This window comes from Anopheles darlingi, chromosome 2 (assembly GCF_943734745.1).
Source record: "Anopheles darlingi chromosome 2, idAnoDarlMG_H_01, whole genome shotgun sequence".
Taxonomy (NCBI): Eukaryota; Metazoa; Arthropoda; class Insecta; order Diptera; family Culicidae; genus Anopheles; species Anopheles darlingi.
In genome coordinates, this window is record NC_064874.1 from 73,379,242 (window position 1) to 73,397,226 (window position 17,985).

Genomic DNA, 17,985 nt, shown 5'->3' on the forward strand with positions numbered 1-17,985 from the left:
AGTACAAAAAAAGGGCGAGCTGGTGGGTGCTCCTCAGTACCACCTTCTTCGAGAGTGATCACGCCTGGCTTGTGATTATGAATATTCAGCAAATCGGAACCGAAAACGGAACCTCGGGGAACGGAACGGAATGGAATGGAATGGAACAGACTCTTCAGTTTCAGCGGAGCGTTGCGTTGTTGCGAGCAGCGAGTAGGTGGGTGGATAGAATAATAGGGCGCTAGGAGGCAGCATAAATCACCATTACCACCACCACCACCTTCCCCTTGACACCATAGAGCATAGACGCGAGACACATTCCACTAGAACGTGTCTCATGAATAATCCACACGCGCCACACGCCGTCAGTTCCGTCCGCTCATCATCATCATCGTAATAAGCGTCATCATCATCATCATCATCATCACTTCCACCACCAACCGACCGATCGTGACATCGAACATCAAACAGACGCGCTCGCGCTGGTCTCCGGGACAGGAAATGGGCTTTTTGGAGGAACAAATGGAGGGCCCACGCCAAACCCTACTCCCTGTGTGTGTGTGTGTGGGTGCAAGTGACGCGCCAGAAACCCCAGGCGAAGATCCTGTGAAGCGGCAACACCGCTTCCATCATCGGAATGGAAGGATTCCAACGCGATACAATCGCACAAGGTCGAACAAATGGTGAGGATGAGAAAGGAAGGGACCAAGCCCCTTCCCTTAGGGTGGTCTGCTGACACCTACCCGAGCCCTCAATGAAGCCGAAATGACTTGTTTTTGACCACAAATCACCCAAATTGAATGTCCTTTGGACACCGACTCCTCCTCCTTTGACACCTTCAGGCACCCGAGGTCCGGATCGGGGGCCCAAAACGCGTCAAATCAATTCCAAGGCCCATCATCATCATCATCATCATCCCCCACTCCCCCGGGGGAGTTGATGTTCGTTAATTATTCACTAAACGCCGCACCGTAATTGTGGCGAGGTCCTCATCAACAACACCGACCCCTCCTCTTTGGATGTCCAAACAAGCGCAACACCAGACCTTAGCGCAAAAGGGCAACCCTACCCTGGTGTGTCCTGGTGTGTGTGATGATGGTTCCATTTTTTCCCCCATTTTTTTTTTTTTCATATGTTTTGACTCTTCTGCAACCAACCAGCTAGTCAGCAACGTGGCGTGGTGAATCGCATCATCATGAAGCGGCTGCAGCGGTTCACACCATTAAACGGCATTACCGATTGCGAGTGTCCTCGGTGGGCGCGAGCGACATGCGAGACACACATGCATGCACTTATGCACTCGGGCCATCGGGTGGGGTGGGCCGGATATAGTGCCCACCACCCCATCATCTCGTCGTTGGTTGCGACAATTGAAATGTGGAGGCGGGCGGTCGATGATTTGACCACGCTTTAGTCCCGATACAGGGCTCGCCAGGGTTTGTTGTATTGGGGGGAGTGATTGTTTGATGATCGCTATCGCGGCGCATTCGGGGAATCGGCTTCATCTGGGAGTTTCCCAGGAAAAATGGGGGTGCCTCTTGACGTCCCCAAGCAGCAACCTGCAATGGTCGCAATGCAATGGTTGCTCCGATGTTGAAAAGTCCAACAGTGGACACCTCGCCTAGCTCTGGAACGTGGGTCAAGCGAAAGTCGAAAGCGATCGCGAGATTGAGAAATTTTCCCTCGCCATCATCATGCTGCCGAGCCTTGTCCGGGATCTAAAAACAATAACAAAAAAAAAACACCGAGCCCAAGATCAAGCGATCACTCGGATCAGTCCTTGTACCGTGCACCAGCAACGCACATCGATCCAGTGATCGACAAGCGAAGCGGTTCCGGGCTCGTATTAAGTGAAAGTGGCCAACCGATCACGCCAGCAGACCCCTGCTCCTGTGTCTGTGTGTGGCCTGCCCTGTACGCTGTAGCTGCTGACATCCCACGGGTGCCAGGTCCCCGGGCAGGAGATTAGGAATCGAGTCGAGGAAGAACAAGAGCAAGCGAGCGCGAGCGCCGAGGCAGATGATTGATCGGTGAAGCGAATTTCAGCGACGTTCGCAAAACTTGTAAACCCCCGCACCGCACCGTGCGCGGCTGTGTTACGCCTCCACAAAAGCACAGCTGCTGAAGCGGAGAAGCGATAGGAGGATGTCTGTTGCCCTAGACCATCGCGCGCGCCTCGCTTCGCGATATCAGATTCTTGAGCGAAACCAAAAGTCCAGCTGAATGAACCCAAGGGTGGAGGGGGGGAGGGGGAGCCGAAACGCGATCCTCTCTTTCCTCCTCCTCCTCCTGGACACGGACACGGACACACCACCTCCTGACTTCTGGCTGATGTCAATGACATTCCCTTGCAGAGAGGGAGGGAGAGAGATCGCGGGCGCGCGCGCGATCGAGGCGCGCCGGTACAACTTCCTGTTCCTTGTGCGCGCTCTGAGCTGTGTGTGTGTGTGTGTGTGTGTGTGTTCATGCTTTTCATGCTCCGCGATTAGTGCAAAAGCAACGCTTGGATCTTATCGCGATCCTTGGACAGAACGCGTCGCGGTCTCGAGCAGCGAGCCACAAAGCAGGGAGAGAGAGAGAGAGAGAGAGAGAGAGAGAGAGAGAGAGAGAGAGAGAGAGAGAGAGAGAGAGAGAGAGAGAGAGAGAGTAAGTGAGAGAGATCACTCTCTGGGTTTGCCGGATCTAGGAGGAACCACTGCTGCCGGATTGGATTGATCGAGTCGATGTCATTTGTCTTCAAATCAAGTCGGCAAAAGGCGGACGCGCTCGCCATCGCGCTTGCTTGCTTTTCAACAGCAACACTCCACCCCACCAGCAGCAACAGCTTCCTCTGTTTCCCAGAATCCTAGTCACCACCAACAAACGATCGATCTCGTCGATCGAAGGAGCGATCGAGCGTAGGGAAGGCCGGCGGCGGCGAGCGACTGCATTCGTACCTCGCGAGCTCAGGCACAAGCTGCTGCTACAAATTGTGCAGCGGCGAAAAAGTATTTGAAAACGATCATGTACGATCACTCTCCCACACCCACAGACACACACACGGGTGTTATTGTGTGTCGCAAAAGTTATGATCGGATCGATTGCCAACATAGGCGCGACATGTTGGTAACGCCATCATCATCATCATCATCATCATGATCACCACGGCGGATCTTTTGCTTTCTTGATCTGGGGTCTTCTGGTATATATGGGCTGGTCGCTGGATTGGACGGCTCCACCTACACACGCTCGCGATCGCGAACGACGATTCCAGATCGTCGTCGTCGTCGGCGTCGTCGTCGTCGTCGTCGTCGTGGCGCGATCGCAACATTGCACCAGACAGTGCACTGAAGAAGGAGGAGGAGGAGAACGCGAGTCTCGCATTTAATGAAAATGTCACATAACTCATCACGACCGAATGGGTCGCTCTGGCTGGTCCTCTGGCTGCTGGCTAGGCGTCGCGGACCTAGTGGCGTCGTCATCGTCTTGTACCAACAACGCGACTGCAACGCCGAGGACTCCGTGTGCCAGAAGTCACGCCGGAGTGAGTCGCGACGCGCGTTGGCCATCGACGTTGGCCGACCCCTTGCTGAAGGCTGAAGGTGTTCGAAGCCGGGCTTGAGGTCGAGGAGACCGAACCGAAGGACTCCACAAACCAGAACAGTGTGGCACGCGAACAATTAGAGGCGTGAATAATTTCCGTGAGGAGTTGTCGTTCCACGTTCCGCGCCACGTTCTTCAGAACCTCCCTGCTTCCCGGGAGGTGTGCCCTAGTGTAGCGCTCTCTATCGTCTCTTCGAATCTTTGCTGAGGAGCAGAACAATGGAACACAGCCCGCCTCGGGTTCTTCTGCTGCTGTTGCTGTCGCTGCTACGGCGCTTTTGGTGTGGCCTTTGCACATCCGGTGGCCTTTTTTTTAGCGCAGCTCTACCTTCAGTTGACAGACATACAACGGTGACGTCACGCGTCACGCTACTATAGGAGGTAGATGAGTAGCCTGACAGAGTAGCTCACGGACGGACGGACGGATGGACGGACGTCATCCTCTTAAAAGGCCCATGGCCCCGCGTATTCCGGTAACAAATCCGTTGGAATGGAAAACGAGGTGTCGATCGTGTCGTAGCGAAAAGTGGACCAGAGGAACGGGAGAGACCGATAAAGTAGCCAAGATAAGCGGCACCAAATGGGGACGAGCGAGCGCACGGTTTCGCTGCTCGACGGACGGACAATCATTGGACCTGGGCCCCTGGGCCGTAAATTCCAAAAGCAAGGCGCGCGCGGCCACTCGATCGTGATGGATCGCGCGAGCAGAAGGCACGTGGCACACACACACAGCGATCTCTCGCACTCTGCACGAAGCACAGCGGGAGGCACGAGCGTTCCTCAACAAAAGCATAATAATAATGTTCAACATAGAACTCCCGCTGGAGCAAGGAGACACACAAATGCGTGCGCCAAGGGAAGGGAGAGGACGGGCTGACGGAGCGCTTGATTGTAATTAGCGATGGACGACCCCTCGGGAACCGCCTCCCTGTAGCTGTAGCCGGCGACCGAGTGACCGATCGGTCGGCCAAAGGAAAAGCTGCCACGGCATGGTAGAGGTCGCACCCTATCGCAGCCGAGCAGCCGAGAGTGCGATCGAGATCGAAAGTGACATGCCCGTAATTACAACGTCTAGGCTCTCCCGCTGGTTGCTGCCCCCCCCCCCCCCCCCCCCCCTCCCTTGATCTGGGCCACTTGTGGCGGGGAATGGTGTTGGAACATCGAATACAAACGAACTGCTGCTGTTGCTGTCTGTCCACTCGTTAGCACTCTTCACCGTCCAAGGTACGATGATCAGGCGCCACAGCAGCACTACATGACACGACAGCAGCAGCAGCAGCAGCAGCAGCGGGCGTTGATTGATTTCTTCGATTCATTTCGGTCACTTCCGCCACCAGAGCGTGGCCCTTGCACTACTACCTGGACAGGCAGGTCCGTCGTCGTCATCGATCACGCCCGTGGCCAGCGATACCCGCATTTGTTTGGACCGTCGTCGTCGTCGTCGTCGTCGAATCGAAATGAAGACATTTTGTCTGTCAAACTTTCTCGTTCGCTCTCTCTCTCTCTCTCTCTCTCTCTCTCTTTCTGGCCTTTTGTAGTAGTCTCACGGTGGTGTGCGCTGGTGTGCGTTTCGTTGCAGCTTCTTCTGCTGCACTTCTTATCACACTTCGACAGACATACTGATACTGCCCCCCGAAGGTTCATAAGCTTGATAATAAGCGAATCGAACGGAATTGAATTCGAAATCCCTTTTTGCGAACTGATCAAATGTCACGCTCTCAACTAGAAAGCGGCCGGGCCTCCTGGGTGTATAAACGTCCTTCACCTGGCCCTTCTGGGTCTGACAGCAAAAAACACAGTAATTAAAAGGCAATCTCGGTGAAGTACTGCTGCTGGAATATTCATTATTCGGGTCACCACCACCACCACTAGCATGTTGTCATCGGAGCAGAGACATCATCAGAAGGTTACCTGATGAAAGTAGACACTTTTAGGGCACCACCTGAAGCACAGACGGACACAGACGGAGAAGGGATCGTGGACCCATCAGGACATGGTCCCATCATCATCATCATCACGATTGTCACACCAGAGTCGCCCGAGAGGGCGTTAATGTATTCAGCCTGGTAGCCCCTTCTTGGGGGCCCCGGAGTGTGGTGGACGCTCAATTATTCATACACCAAATCAGTCACTTATTATTGCGTGCGGTGAATCTGTTACAAACCAAATAAATTATTACCCCGCGCACTACTACTACTACTACTACTGCGGTGGCCGCACACTATAGTGCCTTCATGTGCGCGCATTCACTTATGTCCGTGTTCCGGGCGCTCTTCCTCTCTTTCTCCCTTTCTTGTGCTTTCTCTACCTTCTGTTTTGTGTGTGGAGCAACACGAGGTAAACACGAGGACACACGCCCGGACCACCTTCCGGTCGTGTTGTTCACTTTGTAAACAACAATCGGTTCGGTATCGGGACGGTTGGGGGACGAGCGTCAGTTGACATAAAAATCTTCGCGCAAACATCGATTTCAATTTGTGCCTTTGCCTCATCAACCATAACTGGTAACATCGTTGTACTGGAGTGGCCCCGGGGGGAATGGTCGAAAACAACAGCCAGGGAAAGAGCCAATGGTGTGTCCATCACGCGCCCTTTATGACAGCTCGAAGAGTGAAGAACCTGATGACCGATGGCTTTGGTAGTGCCAGCGCCAAAAAAGGAGGTTCCCGTTCCCGTGTGCCCCAATTAAACAGGTTGGCAGATCAGAAATGGCATCTCACGCTCGCACTAAACATGCTTTAACCATCCATCCGCTGGCATGCCCGTGTGGTGGCGCCTACCACCGCAAGCCACAGAAGCGGAGTGAGGTTATGGCGATCAAAAGTGAGGTTATGGGGCAAAATGAACTCAAAAACGTTTTCCATTCTCCGACCACCGCCAAAAGGTAGCTCGAGGAGGTTAAACGCTGGCTGTCTGTCACAATGAGCGAACCATGGAGCCACTCCAACGGGGAACTCCAAAATGCATTTCATTCGATTCGATTCGTCGGTAGGTCGTCGTCGTCAGGCGTCCAATCCTTCATTAATCCTTCAGCCCTGGGCCCTGGAGCAGCCCTTCGCAGCAGTCAACACAGTCCCTCCTGGTGGTACGCCGGTCCACGAAACCGTTCGGTACCGAAACGGTAGAGGGCGGTAGAGCCTTTAATCCATTTAGAGCTAATAGCACTGATTAAACGTCGGCTGAATGAAGAAATTAATTCTGGACTAGACCTGGGAGAGAGAGCGTGAGCGCGGTAAGTCGCTTGTGGCGACGCGACGCTCGTCATGCGGTCTGCCACAGCCCGGGACTTTCGGTTTTTGCCACGAACCGTGTGTGTGTGTACAGGCCACGGGCGAACATTCCGACTATGGTCCACCACTCATAGAGCCACTTCAAGAGTGCAAGTCTGTGTGTGTGTGTGTGTGTGTGTGTGTCTCGTAAATTAAATTCCTGAATACAATTCCGTCCGCAAAACAATCCAACAGGGCGCCAGTGCGCCTCTCGTCTGCTGACAACTGAGGTCTGGCTGTCTGCCTGCCGACCGTCCGGGACTTCTGGACACGAGCGACCCACGACGAAAGAAGAGGAGAGGATCACCTGCAGCCAGCATATGAGCTAGCCTCCGGAGGGCAGCCACCAGTAGACGACGCACGCGCCCTTGTGCCGGCTCTCTCGTCGCATCTGTCTAGCCAGCCGTCGAGAGGGTATGTGTCGGACAATATGGCGCACGGACGGACACCTCCTCGGGCGGGGGTATCATCGACCGAGCCACCGAGCGAGACTCAAAACAAATTGAGTCGTAGGCGGACACATATTTATTGTTTCGATTCGCGATACGCGATCCTCCTCTCGTTGGCGGCGGCGTTGGTCACAAATCGGATGACCCAACCGACCGCCGCGTAACCTCTCTGCAAGTCTACGACCGATCAGCACCACTACAGTACATGAAGGGTCCCAGAGCAAGGTTTTGTTGGAAATCAAATGACAGCCGGTTGAAGATTAATTACTCTCTCTCTCTCCTGCCCCTTCCTTTTCTACGCGTCCAAATGCAAGAACGGGGAGCTGAGTTCAGTAGGGTCACTACTCCTATTGCTACTACTACCGTGGGCTGAGAGGCGACTCTGCCTTGCCACCTCTGGACAAGGAGAATAGCTGTGTTGTGGGGACATTTCGAAATTGATTTTCCGCCGACAAATATTTGCGCGCGCTCGCTGCTCCTGTGGTTCGCTCCCCGATCGATCGATCGATCGATCTTCACCTACACACATCATGTGTGTGTGTGTGTGTGTGTGGCCATGTTAATGCGATGAACCATTAACCTCCTACTCCTCCTGCTACTACTGCAGCTAGACCCACGCGCGCTAGACACCAGGTGACCATCCAGACCATCATGCTGCTGCTGCTGGCATGGCATCGGCACGGACACACAAGAAAAAGACAGATAAGAGAGGTCATCCATACTCACTGTTCGATATCGTGACACTGACGTTCGCAGACGATGCACCGTGTGTTGATACCCTCGACGTCCTCGTCGTCCTCCTCCGGTTCCTCACCGTCACCGTTCTTGCCGGAGCCGGCACCGGCGCCGCCGTCGTCCTGCTGCTGATCGGTTCCAGCACCGTTCGGTACCGACGCTGACGCCGCGTTACTTGCCCGGCTACTGGCCCGTTGGCGGCGTACCGGACCGTTGCTACTGCTGCTACGGCTACGGCTACCAGCACCACCTCCGCCCACGGTACACCGGTTCGATGGGCGTCTACCAAGGCTGCTGCTGCTGCTTCTGCTGTTGTTGCTGCTGCTGCCGCTACTATTGCTGCTGTTGACGCTACTGTTAAGATGCTCCTTGTGCTGCTGCTGTTGATGCTGCTGTTGCTGCTGCTGTTGCTGCAGCTCCTTCTGGTGGTCAGCGTCGTTCGATGTGTTGTACTCGTCTTCGTAGTTTTCACTGTGCTGCGAACCGCCTGCGGGTCAGACAAAGAGCAACAAGAAAGAAATCCATCATTAGCATATTACTACTACTGCTGGCGTACCGAGGACAACGGAGAGCAATCGGTACAATCGGCCACAATGATCAATGTTAAAGGAGCAGCAGCAGCAGCAGCAGCAGCATAGAGACAACATCGAATGACCTGCTCACAATGCGGCCTGGTGAAAGGATGTTGCTGCTGCTGCTGCTGTTGCCACCTGAGCTGGAATGTGTGCAAAACTCCAGCAGACCAACAACGGCCAAGAGAGTCGCGCCAGCAAAGAATTGAAGAAGCCTCTTCTTGCAGACGCCCCTGTGCTGTGTCCAAATAGCAAGTCGGGCGCGCGCACACGAGACAACCGAAATGGAAGCTAATCCTGCCCCCTCCCCCCTCCCGCTCCCGCTCAGACACTCTTCGCTTTCGGGCCATTTCGGCAGGCCAAAAGATCACTCGACGCATAATCGATCAAGCCAGCCAGCGGCAGGGAATATGTGAGGCAATGATATATATATATACACACACCAACCGACCAACCGACCGACCGATCGTCCGACTCCGTGTCTGCTCTTCTAATGTACTGGCCCCTCTTCCCGTACTCCTCTTCTTTCTCCTCATCCCTTTTCCATCACCAATCGCCCCCGAAAAAGCAGTAGTTTTGTTGATACAAACGCGGTTGACGGAATCGCATCAATCACTTGTCTCTGCTCCAGGGGTCTGTCTCTCTCTCTCTCTCTCGCTCCGGTTTTCCACCGGACTAGACGCGGCACATGGAGGCCATCGAGTGGCCTCTTCTTGCCCCTTTCGCCCTCGAGCTATCGGAGATGGTAGCACAACCGGTCACTCAAGGGGTGTAGGTCTATAACGGTACAGGCTATACACACATTTGTTACAGATATTCATAAGGTCCTATGCCACCACCACCACGCAGCTCAATGGGGAGAAGAAGGTGATGGGGAGCAGTGCAGAGAGGTCAAAGAAGTGGACAGCCTCGGTCAGTGTGATGCCCCTTTCCAACAACGAAAAAAACAAAAAAAAACACAAAACTAATCTATGCCACGGCATTCCAACCTCCTCCACTCCTGATGATGATCGCCAGGAGCCCGGATCGCGGTCACGCGGAGTGTCCGTGGGGCTCTCTCCCCTCCACGTGTATACCCCAATGTATATGCCCTCATCATCATCATCATCATCATCCTCTCGTGGCACAGGGTTGATACACAGGTTGCGGGCTGCTGCTGCTGCTGCCACTTAGATAACTCCCGTAGCATCGTTCATCTCCACCACGTCCACAGAGAACAACGGCATGCTTTGGGACCCCGACAGAGGGCCGCCGGACAACAGTAGGGGACGAAAACGGGGGGGTTGAAAAAAAAGAAAAATGAAAACATCATCTCTCGCCGAGCGTTCGGAGACGCTCGCATGAGACGACATATCCGAGGTGACGCGGCTAGAGGCGCTGCTGTCCACGAGACGCAGCCCCTGGGCCAGGCCCAGCACCGAATCCGTGGCAAAGCTTCCCCCAGAAAACCAGCCCCCCAAAGTCCCCCAAGAAGGACGCCGAAGCAATCAATCATTTTCCGATTCCGGACGCCGAGCGTTCGGTGCCGTTGAGGCCTTGAGGGAATGGCCCCACACACGGGGGAATGCATTCGACATTCGTGGCGGTGGCATCATCTTTCGAGTAGGGCGCTTTGGACCTCTTGCTTCAACAAAGCCGCCTGATCGATTTTGTCGTACTAATTGTTTTTTTTTTTTGTTTATGTTGTTTATGCTCGCGCTGCTGGTGTAATCTCTTGTCTTATATGTGTCGAGGTCCTCCAAAATGGAAACTCCACTAGCGGATGACGAAATATGTTGGAACTCACTTCGATCGATTGACGTAACTCTCGATCACTAGCACTCAAAAACGCACACACACTAGAAGCCTTTAACACTCGACAAGGATCCTCACGAAGATCTAGTTAAAGGATGCACCAGCTTCTGTCTTGTATCTTCCGCTACTGCTGCTGCTGCTCTTCAGGAGCATCCGAACACGTCTTCACTCAAGGACCGATTGACGGTACTGTCCGGAACCAGCGTCGCATCAAACCGACCTGCTCGTCGTCGTCGTCGTCGACATCGTGTCTTCCGGCCACCGGTAGACATCCTGACATCCCTCTCCTTCCACCCGCAACAACAGGAGCGAGCATATAGCACGGAGCGGTTCCACCTCTCCACGCACGCAGTCAATCGTAGCGCCGCACACACACACACACGAACCCCGCGCGTGGGGCACATAAGTCACGCAGGGATGACAACGACTACTTCCTGCAGCACGGCATGGCACGGCACGGCTGAGCTGCCACGACTCCCCTCCTCTCCGAAACCATCGCATTGGGCGAGCGCGCTTTGGAAAAAGGACATTGCGGTGAAGGGTAGATATAGCAGAGGGGAGGGGGTGAAAGGACCTCTCGTCGTGGGGTCAACCTGACGCTCTCACCACCGCTGCTCTCTCGCTCATGCTTACTACTGGAGCAATAGGACACATGCAAATGCTACGATAAAGGGATAATGGAGTCCACACACATATCCCATCACCTGGAAGCGTAACGCCACGTAACTCGTGCTCGGTGGTGTGGTGTGGTGTGGTGTGGTGTGGTGTGGTGTGGTGTGGTGTGGTGTGGTGTGGTGTGGTGTGGTGCTCACACAATCACTACCAGCCTGGAGGTGACCCTCTAACCTTACTTACGTAGCGCGTAGCTTGATTTGAAACACTAACGGTCCCCTTCTTGACCACAACCAACGCACCGCGAACCGTTAGAGCCGTCGTGCGCTCGATGCTTCGATGACAATCATCAAAGATAATTACCATTTCATCGTGCGGGCATTCTCGGGTCGCTCGGCACTTCAATTGTCCTTAAAACGGTGCGGACCACGACGAAATGCTTCGATTCATTGGATAAATGGATTGAGATTGAGATTGAGTCTGATGTGCCATATAGATCTATGTACTACTCGATCACCGAGGAAGAAATGCTACATAAGAAGTTATCCCTTCAAAAGCGATACAAGACAGATAACGGGATCTGCATAAACTCCCAGAGAAACAGGAGCAACAGCCCCCGGCGGCATGCTATTTTCTCACGCAACTCATCCATGAATATATGCTCCTGCCCCGAACATCATCTTTACCATATTGCACACCCACAGCCCATTCTTGACCTTCCCAGGTGCCAGGTCCACCTCACGGCTAAAAGACTTCTGCGCTCGCACATCTTAACCATATCGCACAGACCCCTCTCCTCGCAGGGTCCCAAAAGGTCGCGCGAGCAAGCGCGTCAGATGGTCACTATAGTGCCGGCCCTAACCGTTTCTTTTGTTTTTGTTCTCCTTCTGAAGCTCACAGTCTGAACAACCGCCGCCGTGTGACTTACTGGGAAATGAATTTTCTCACGAGGTGCGCTCTAGCGTACTCACCGTCGGTGTGCCACTCCGTGACGACAATGCGGCAGACGGTGCTGCGACGGTGCTACTGCGACTTGCGATCCGACACCATATGGTGCTTCTTTGATGAATTGTTACAAGACCAAGGAGCATAGGGATCTGCCGGACCGGTGTCTGCCATTTGTTTCAGATAAGAAATTGACTCACAAGTAGCACTCGGCATGGTCGAAAGTCGAAAATGATTTTTAAATTAATATAAAATGATTTTTGTTAATACAAGAAGCTTAGAATGGTCATAACTTCAATTGATAGAAATTGTACAAAAGTCGACGTAGACTCCCGTGAAAGGTCGAAATTGTAACGACTTTTTAACCCCCCTTTAGTCGGCGTCCTTGCAACGGCTCAGAGATTCCGACAGGTGTGTTATAACCGTATGCACCCCTCGGAAAACACACAGTTGGTCGGAGTAGTGGTCGACCCCTACCTGTCCCCGTACAACCACAGCGGAATCCTTTCCGTTCCCTCTGCAGCCATTTTGTGTCGGTCTGACACACAAAAAAAAACCACAAACTAATGCCAAGACCATTTGCCATTGCCAGGATGAATCAGGATATGCATCAACGGCGTCAACACGCATTGCATTGGCCCGGGCGCTGCATTGTTCTGCTCTCCTCTCGGCTCGGCGACTCAATTAGATAAGGTAAACGCACGCCGCTGCAGCCGTTGGAATAAATCAAATGATGACAGATAAGGTCAAGAAGAGTTGACCGGAGTGCCGGAGAGGGGGGGCGCCAGCCCTTCACCTTCCTGTGTAACAGGAAGTGCCGCCATCGCCATCGGTTGAATTAACCTCCGACTCCGACGGGGATCGGAGACGGTGGCGCGTGCTGTCAAGTACGTCCTTCTCGTAACGTCGTCGTAAAGCCGGAAGTGCCGGCAGGAGCTGGGGTTCGTTGGTTCAACCACTGATTCACTTCCTGGCTTCCTGAGCTTTCCTCGCTCGCCACGCCACATGATTGCGTGCCTACCTCCATTACCGGGCGCGCGATCGTCATACGATCGTCGGTCCAACGGTCGACGAAATGGCTCTGGCTAGGAGAACGTGTGCCGCCGAGCGTGTGTATGCGTGGCCCGACTTTGCTTGGAACGGAATGGAAAGGTCCTTTTGGACCTTGTTACCCGAATCTGTGATCTGTGGCCCCCGTGACCACTGTGTTATGACCCCATCATCTCGCCCCGTGACTTTAGGGATTTCTCTTTTCTGCAGTCAAAGTGTCCGGGCACGAGGCAAGGCACAAGCCCCATATAGGCACAAGCTTTCCCAGGAAATGAATCGTAATAATGTAACCTTTTTTTATATGGAGGGGAACCAGTATCGACGAGGCGGCTGCAGATAGCCAATCAGTGCCACGTGACGACGCTTGTGCGTGTAATGAGAACTGTGTGTGTGTGTGTGTGTCGTTTACAGGACTCGTGGGCTCACCGAAGGTGGACATGTGATTTTGCGTAACGATCTGCATTGGAACAACAACGCACAGCGAAACAACAACTCTTCATTGTTTTACGGATGCTTAATACTGTTTAATACAAGTACGAGATGCATAATCATCTCGATAGTTTGGTCTCGATCTCGAACGATGTTTATGTTGACTCGAGTGTCCTAGGGACTCCAATGCTCCATATCCATCGTGGATATTGGAACTCATCGAAGGAGAGGGAAGTAAAATTAACAAAAAAAAATACTACGAAAGAAACAGCAACAACTGCAACAGCAGCACTGCAGCACTGCAGCCAAACGATGCGGTGTGATCGTGAGAAAGAGATACGACGTGATCGCTACTGCGAGACCTCAACATGGCGCGTAAAAGCCCACCCCCCAAAAACGGTAAGTCACCAACTCCGAAAGGCCCTCTTCTTTCTGTCGTTGCCTTGTTCTTCGCCTCGACCAAGCGCCTGTTTGGTCGTGGGAGAAATTGGGACCCGGGCGCACTATCAGCGCAATTTACGGGCTCGCCGTTCGCGGCATATCTTGCACTGCGATCTTCGCTGCAGGTCACCACCAGACAGGCAGACTTTCTTCAATGATAGGACACTGCGTTGCCTCCCATTATTTGCTCTTTTTTTTGCGAGGAGGAGGATTTGTAGCGCGAGCCGATTTGAGAAACATATTTCGTTTCGTGGTTTTTTTCTCTTTTATCGTCCGTAACGGTGCGGTAAGAATGTGGAAAAAGAAATTGCTTAACGCGGACCCCTTCTCCCTCTTCCCCTTGTTCTCTCGTGGCGCGAAAGGAACGGAACGCTGCGATCCTGTGAAAGGGTCGTTGCGATCGTTGCGAACGGGGGAAGGGGGAAGGCGCCATATGGTACCCTTAATAAGACGACCAAAATATGCGTCGCGCAGTTTACAGTTGAGATCACTTCCCTCGGGTTCGTCGGAGGTGGACCGTAAGTAAGTTTTGGACGCCAGCAGGACGGATCCTGCTCAACGGAGCGTAACGACCGGCTTAAGACCACCAAGAGCTCGTGGAACGAGCATTTCGGAGCGATTTGGCTGGATTTAGTAAAATATGACCATCGAACTGCTTCACACATCGTACACAACCAGCACCAAGAGATATGCAAACGGATTTCCTGTATTGTCATTTCGTGGCGAACAAATTCTGTCTCTCTCTCTCTCTCTCTCTCTCTCTCTCTCTCTCTCTCTCTCTCTCTCTCTCTCTTGGAGTTGCATGTCCGTTCCTTCGCTCACTCCCAACAGATGCGGGTGTTCCCATGTTGGATTTCAATATCTGCGACACCCATCACACTCACTCATCATCATCATCATCATCGTCAGCAGCAGCATCGTGGACCTCATTGTTGTCACCCTCGTGCATCATCTTTTCCCCAGAGCACCGACAGAGACAGCGACACAAACACAGCTCTTAACCTTTAGCCCCCAGGATCACATGTCAATAGCCGCTGTGTCCTGTCTGTGGTTAAGGCCCGGGGAGAGATTAGTTCCGAAGGTGCCCGCTTCGCCCATTAACGGTCATCAAAATCATCGTGGTGGTCGTGGCAGAGTGGAGGGGGAGGAGAATTGGGAAAAATTATTATTTATGACCCGAATCGCCACACTCCCGCGCCACGGAAATCACGGAATCGCACACGAGATGCAACGACACCGATAGCGTTTCTCTCTCTCTCTGTCGATGTCGATGTCTCGATAGCGCGTTAGCTCGTGACCACCAACATTAATGAATGTATGTATGGTTGGCGGTGTGGGGTTGGCTTCCGATTTTCGTGCACTTTCTCGCACCTTCATAAGGGTACCTCCTCCTCCTCCTTCTGTGCGGTCATTAGCCATAGCCAGTGTTGCGTTGTAATCAGCGCCAGGCAGCAATCGCGCAATCGATCGCCAGATCGGATCATGTTCTCGTCGAGGACACAACGAGCCCTTCGTTCGATGGGCACGACGTGATAGCATTAGCAGCTCCCTGACCAGTGCACAGTCCCGGTCTATTCAACGGGAAAAACACTCCAAAAGGACACAATACAGCCGCATAATCGCGATCCCTCACCGTTAGAGAGAAAACGGCTAAATCAAAAACTTTCACCAAACGATTGATCGCATCTCTCGAAAATCGCGTCGGTCAACAATTAGGGGATGAAATTGTGGTGGGACCCTCGAGGGGGGCAGCAGGAAGGGGAAACGAGGGAGGACGAGTCAAACAACATCCTGGCGTTAAAAATTATGTTGTTAATGATCCGTTATGGATCCCTCTATCGCACGCACACGGCGGGCACGATGATGATGATGCACGCGCCCATCCTTCCTTCTTGTCCTTTTCCGTCCCCTCGCGTTCCTCTTCTTCTCCGGTTGGAATCATTTTCGATGACATAATTTATCAATTTACACCCCTCCCCTCCCCGCCGACACCCCGAGCGAATCGCAGCAGCAACAATAACGACAACGACGACGACGACGGAGAATCGGACGAAACGGAACGGATGCAACCCAAAAGCACGGACCCACAGCACAGCACAGCATGTCACAAACCCTTGACACCGTGTGTGTGTGTGTATGTGTGTGTGGCACGCGCGCGCATCGAACATCGAAACCCGGGGGTAGGGGGACCACGAAGCGACGGTAACATTGTGTGAAATTGGGATTTTCGTGTCCACGCATCCAGCTCGCGGGGAATGGAACGGCCACAAGAGGAGTAGCCGGCCAGGACACCGCCACCATCCGCCAAATCATGTTCAACACATGTTCTCACCTCCCTCTCTCTCTCTCTTTCTCTCTCCCTTTGCGCCTTGTAATCGAAATCGAAAGACAAATAGATTGTTGCCGAATGCACTGCAGGGACCCGAACGCGGAACAATTGGAAGGCTGGACCACGACGGCACGGCAGGGGGCCAGCCGCAGAAAGTGCCAATCATAATCCACCCCTATGCACCTTCGGACACGCAATAGAACAGCGACGTCGTCGACGCGGGACCGAAAAGTGCGCTATCGATACACAATATGCATGGTGGTGGTGGTGGTGATGGTGATGGCAAAAGAGGATTAGAGCGTGCCACCGGGTTCAATTCCGGGGGAGGGTGTGTATCCGAGCGAGCGGAGGATGCACATTGTGCAACGGTATCGCCCGGATTCCGGTTCTCCCCTTCCCCCGGCGGCCAGTGACATTAATCCTTTACGTCAACTAATAAACTGTCAGCTTCCGTTGGTCCTTCCTGCCTTGGAATATAATGGAAGGAAGGAAGGAAGGAAGTAAGGTGTTGACCGTATGTGGCAAAATCAATTAACACAAAATGGACGCCAGCGGAGGGGGTTTGGTTCAAGGTCGTCCTGAGCGAAAGGGATGTCGTCCTCGGGAACACCTTCAATGCTCTGTGCCGGTCGACAGAAAGGATCCCCGGTGATGGTGATGATGTGGTAACCCTTTCTGATCCCGCATCGTCGCAACGCGCATCTGTATCTTTGGTGGCAACGAGGCCAATGCCAGTTCAATTGATGTGGGATCGATGATTAATAGGCTTTTCGTCCTTCGACGGTCGTTTAGAAAAGGATATCGATCCTCGATCGGTGTGTATGTGATAAATGATGGGCACGAGGTGATGAAGATACATGAGCGATGATAGCATTGGGCTGGACCGACCATTTCGAACGAAACAGCCAGCAGCTGTTGCGTTTGATGAAGTCATAAAGGGATGGAAAAGTCTGTGCCTGCATGAGTAGCCCAGTCGCCAATGTCGCCAACAAATAAGTTTCTATGCTCTAATTGATCGGTTTATGTTCGGTGTTAAAGGCAGAAATCTTTCTTGGACAACGGTCTAGTAACTGTTTGCGTAAATTTACTTCAAGGTTTTGAAAGAAATCCTAAGACACGAAAGAATGTCCTAAGACACGAAAAATTAATTAAAAAAAATAAATAGTTGGATAGGACAAAAAATTCAAAAACGCTAATAAATGTGTTGGGAAACAAATCGTTTAAAATGCAAATTTTGATAGCTTGATAATAAAATAAACTTAGGAATTAAAAAATCTTCTTTCGGGTTTATTATCACAGTCAACTCGCAGCTGCAGACCTAACACAATAGCAATTTTTAATTAGAATAAGCAGTGGAGCCAAATATTTTCCCAAATAACAGCCCAAATGCTTACAATTAAACCGAAAAAATGCATAGATAGTACAATCTTCTATTTTAAAAACTGTTTTTTCATCAACAAAACACAGTATAATGGGACTCTGGGACCCACACAGTAAAGAAGTAGAACATTCTCACGCCTCTGAATTTCAAAAGCGCACCCGCGAAGGTGTAAAAAAGGCAAACAGCACACTTCCAATCGATTTGTTTCACGAGAACATTTATGCTTTCCGGCGCGCTCAACTGTCACACCCAGTCAATTCGAAATTCGAACAGCTTCATCAGCAACTCCCAATCGTTACCGTAACTATCGGTGGAGAGCGAATTCGAGATAAAAAAAAGCCCAAATAAAAAAAATGATCAGGGTACGATTTATGCGCAAAGCATGCAAAACATAACTTTCATCTGGGCTTTCAACATG

General features: G+C 52.5%; 1 protein-coding gene across 1 annotated transcript in view; it reads right to left on the reverse strand.

The window, feature by feature from the left end:
• Nucleotides 1–17,985, reverse strand: part of LOC125959521 (histone-lysine N-methyltransferase PRDM16-like) — a 110,885-nt gene that overhangs the window by 14,046 nt on the left and 78,854 nt on the right. The window contains exons 6-7 of the mRNA XM_049692346.1: nt 8,335–8,501; nt 8,006–8,142 (exon numbers count right to left, since the gene is read on the reverse strand). Of these exons, the coding sequence (XP_049548303.1) occupies nt 8,006–8,142; nt 8,335–8,501 (304 nt within the window). The remainder of the gene's footprint in view (nt 1–8,005; nt 8,143–8,334; nt 8,502–17,985) is intronic.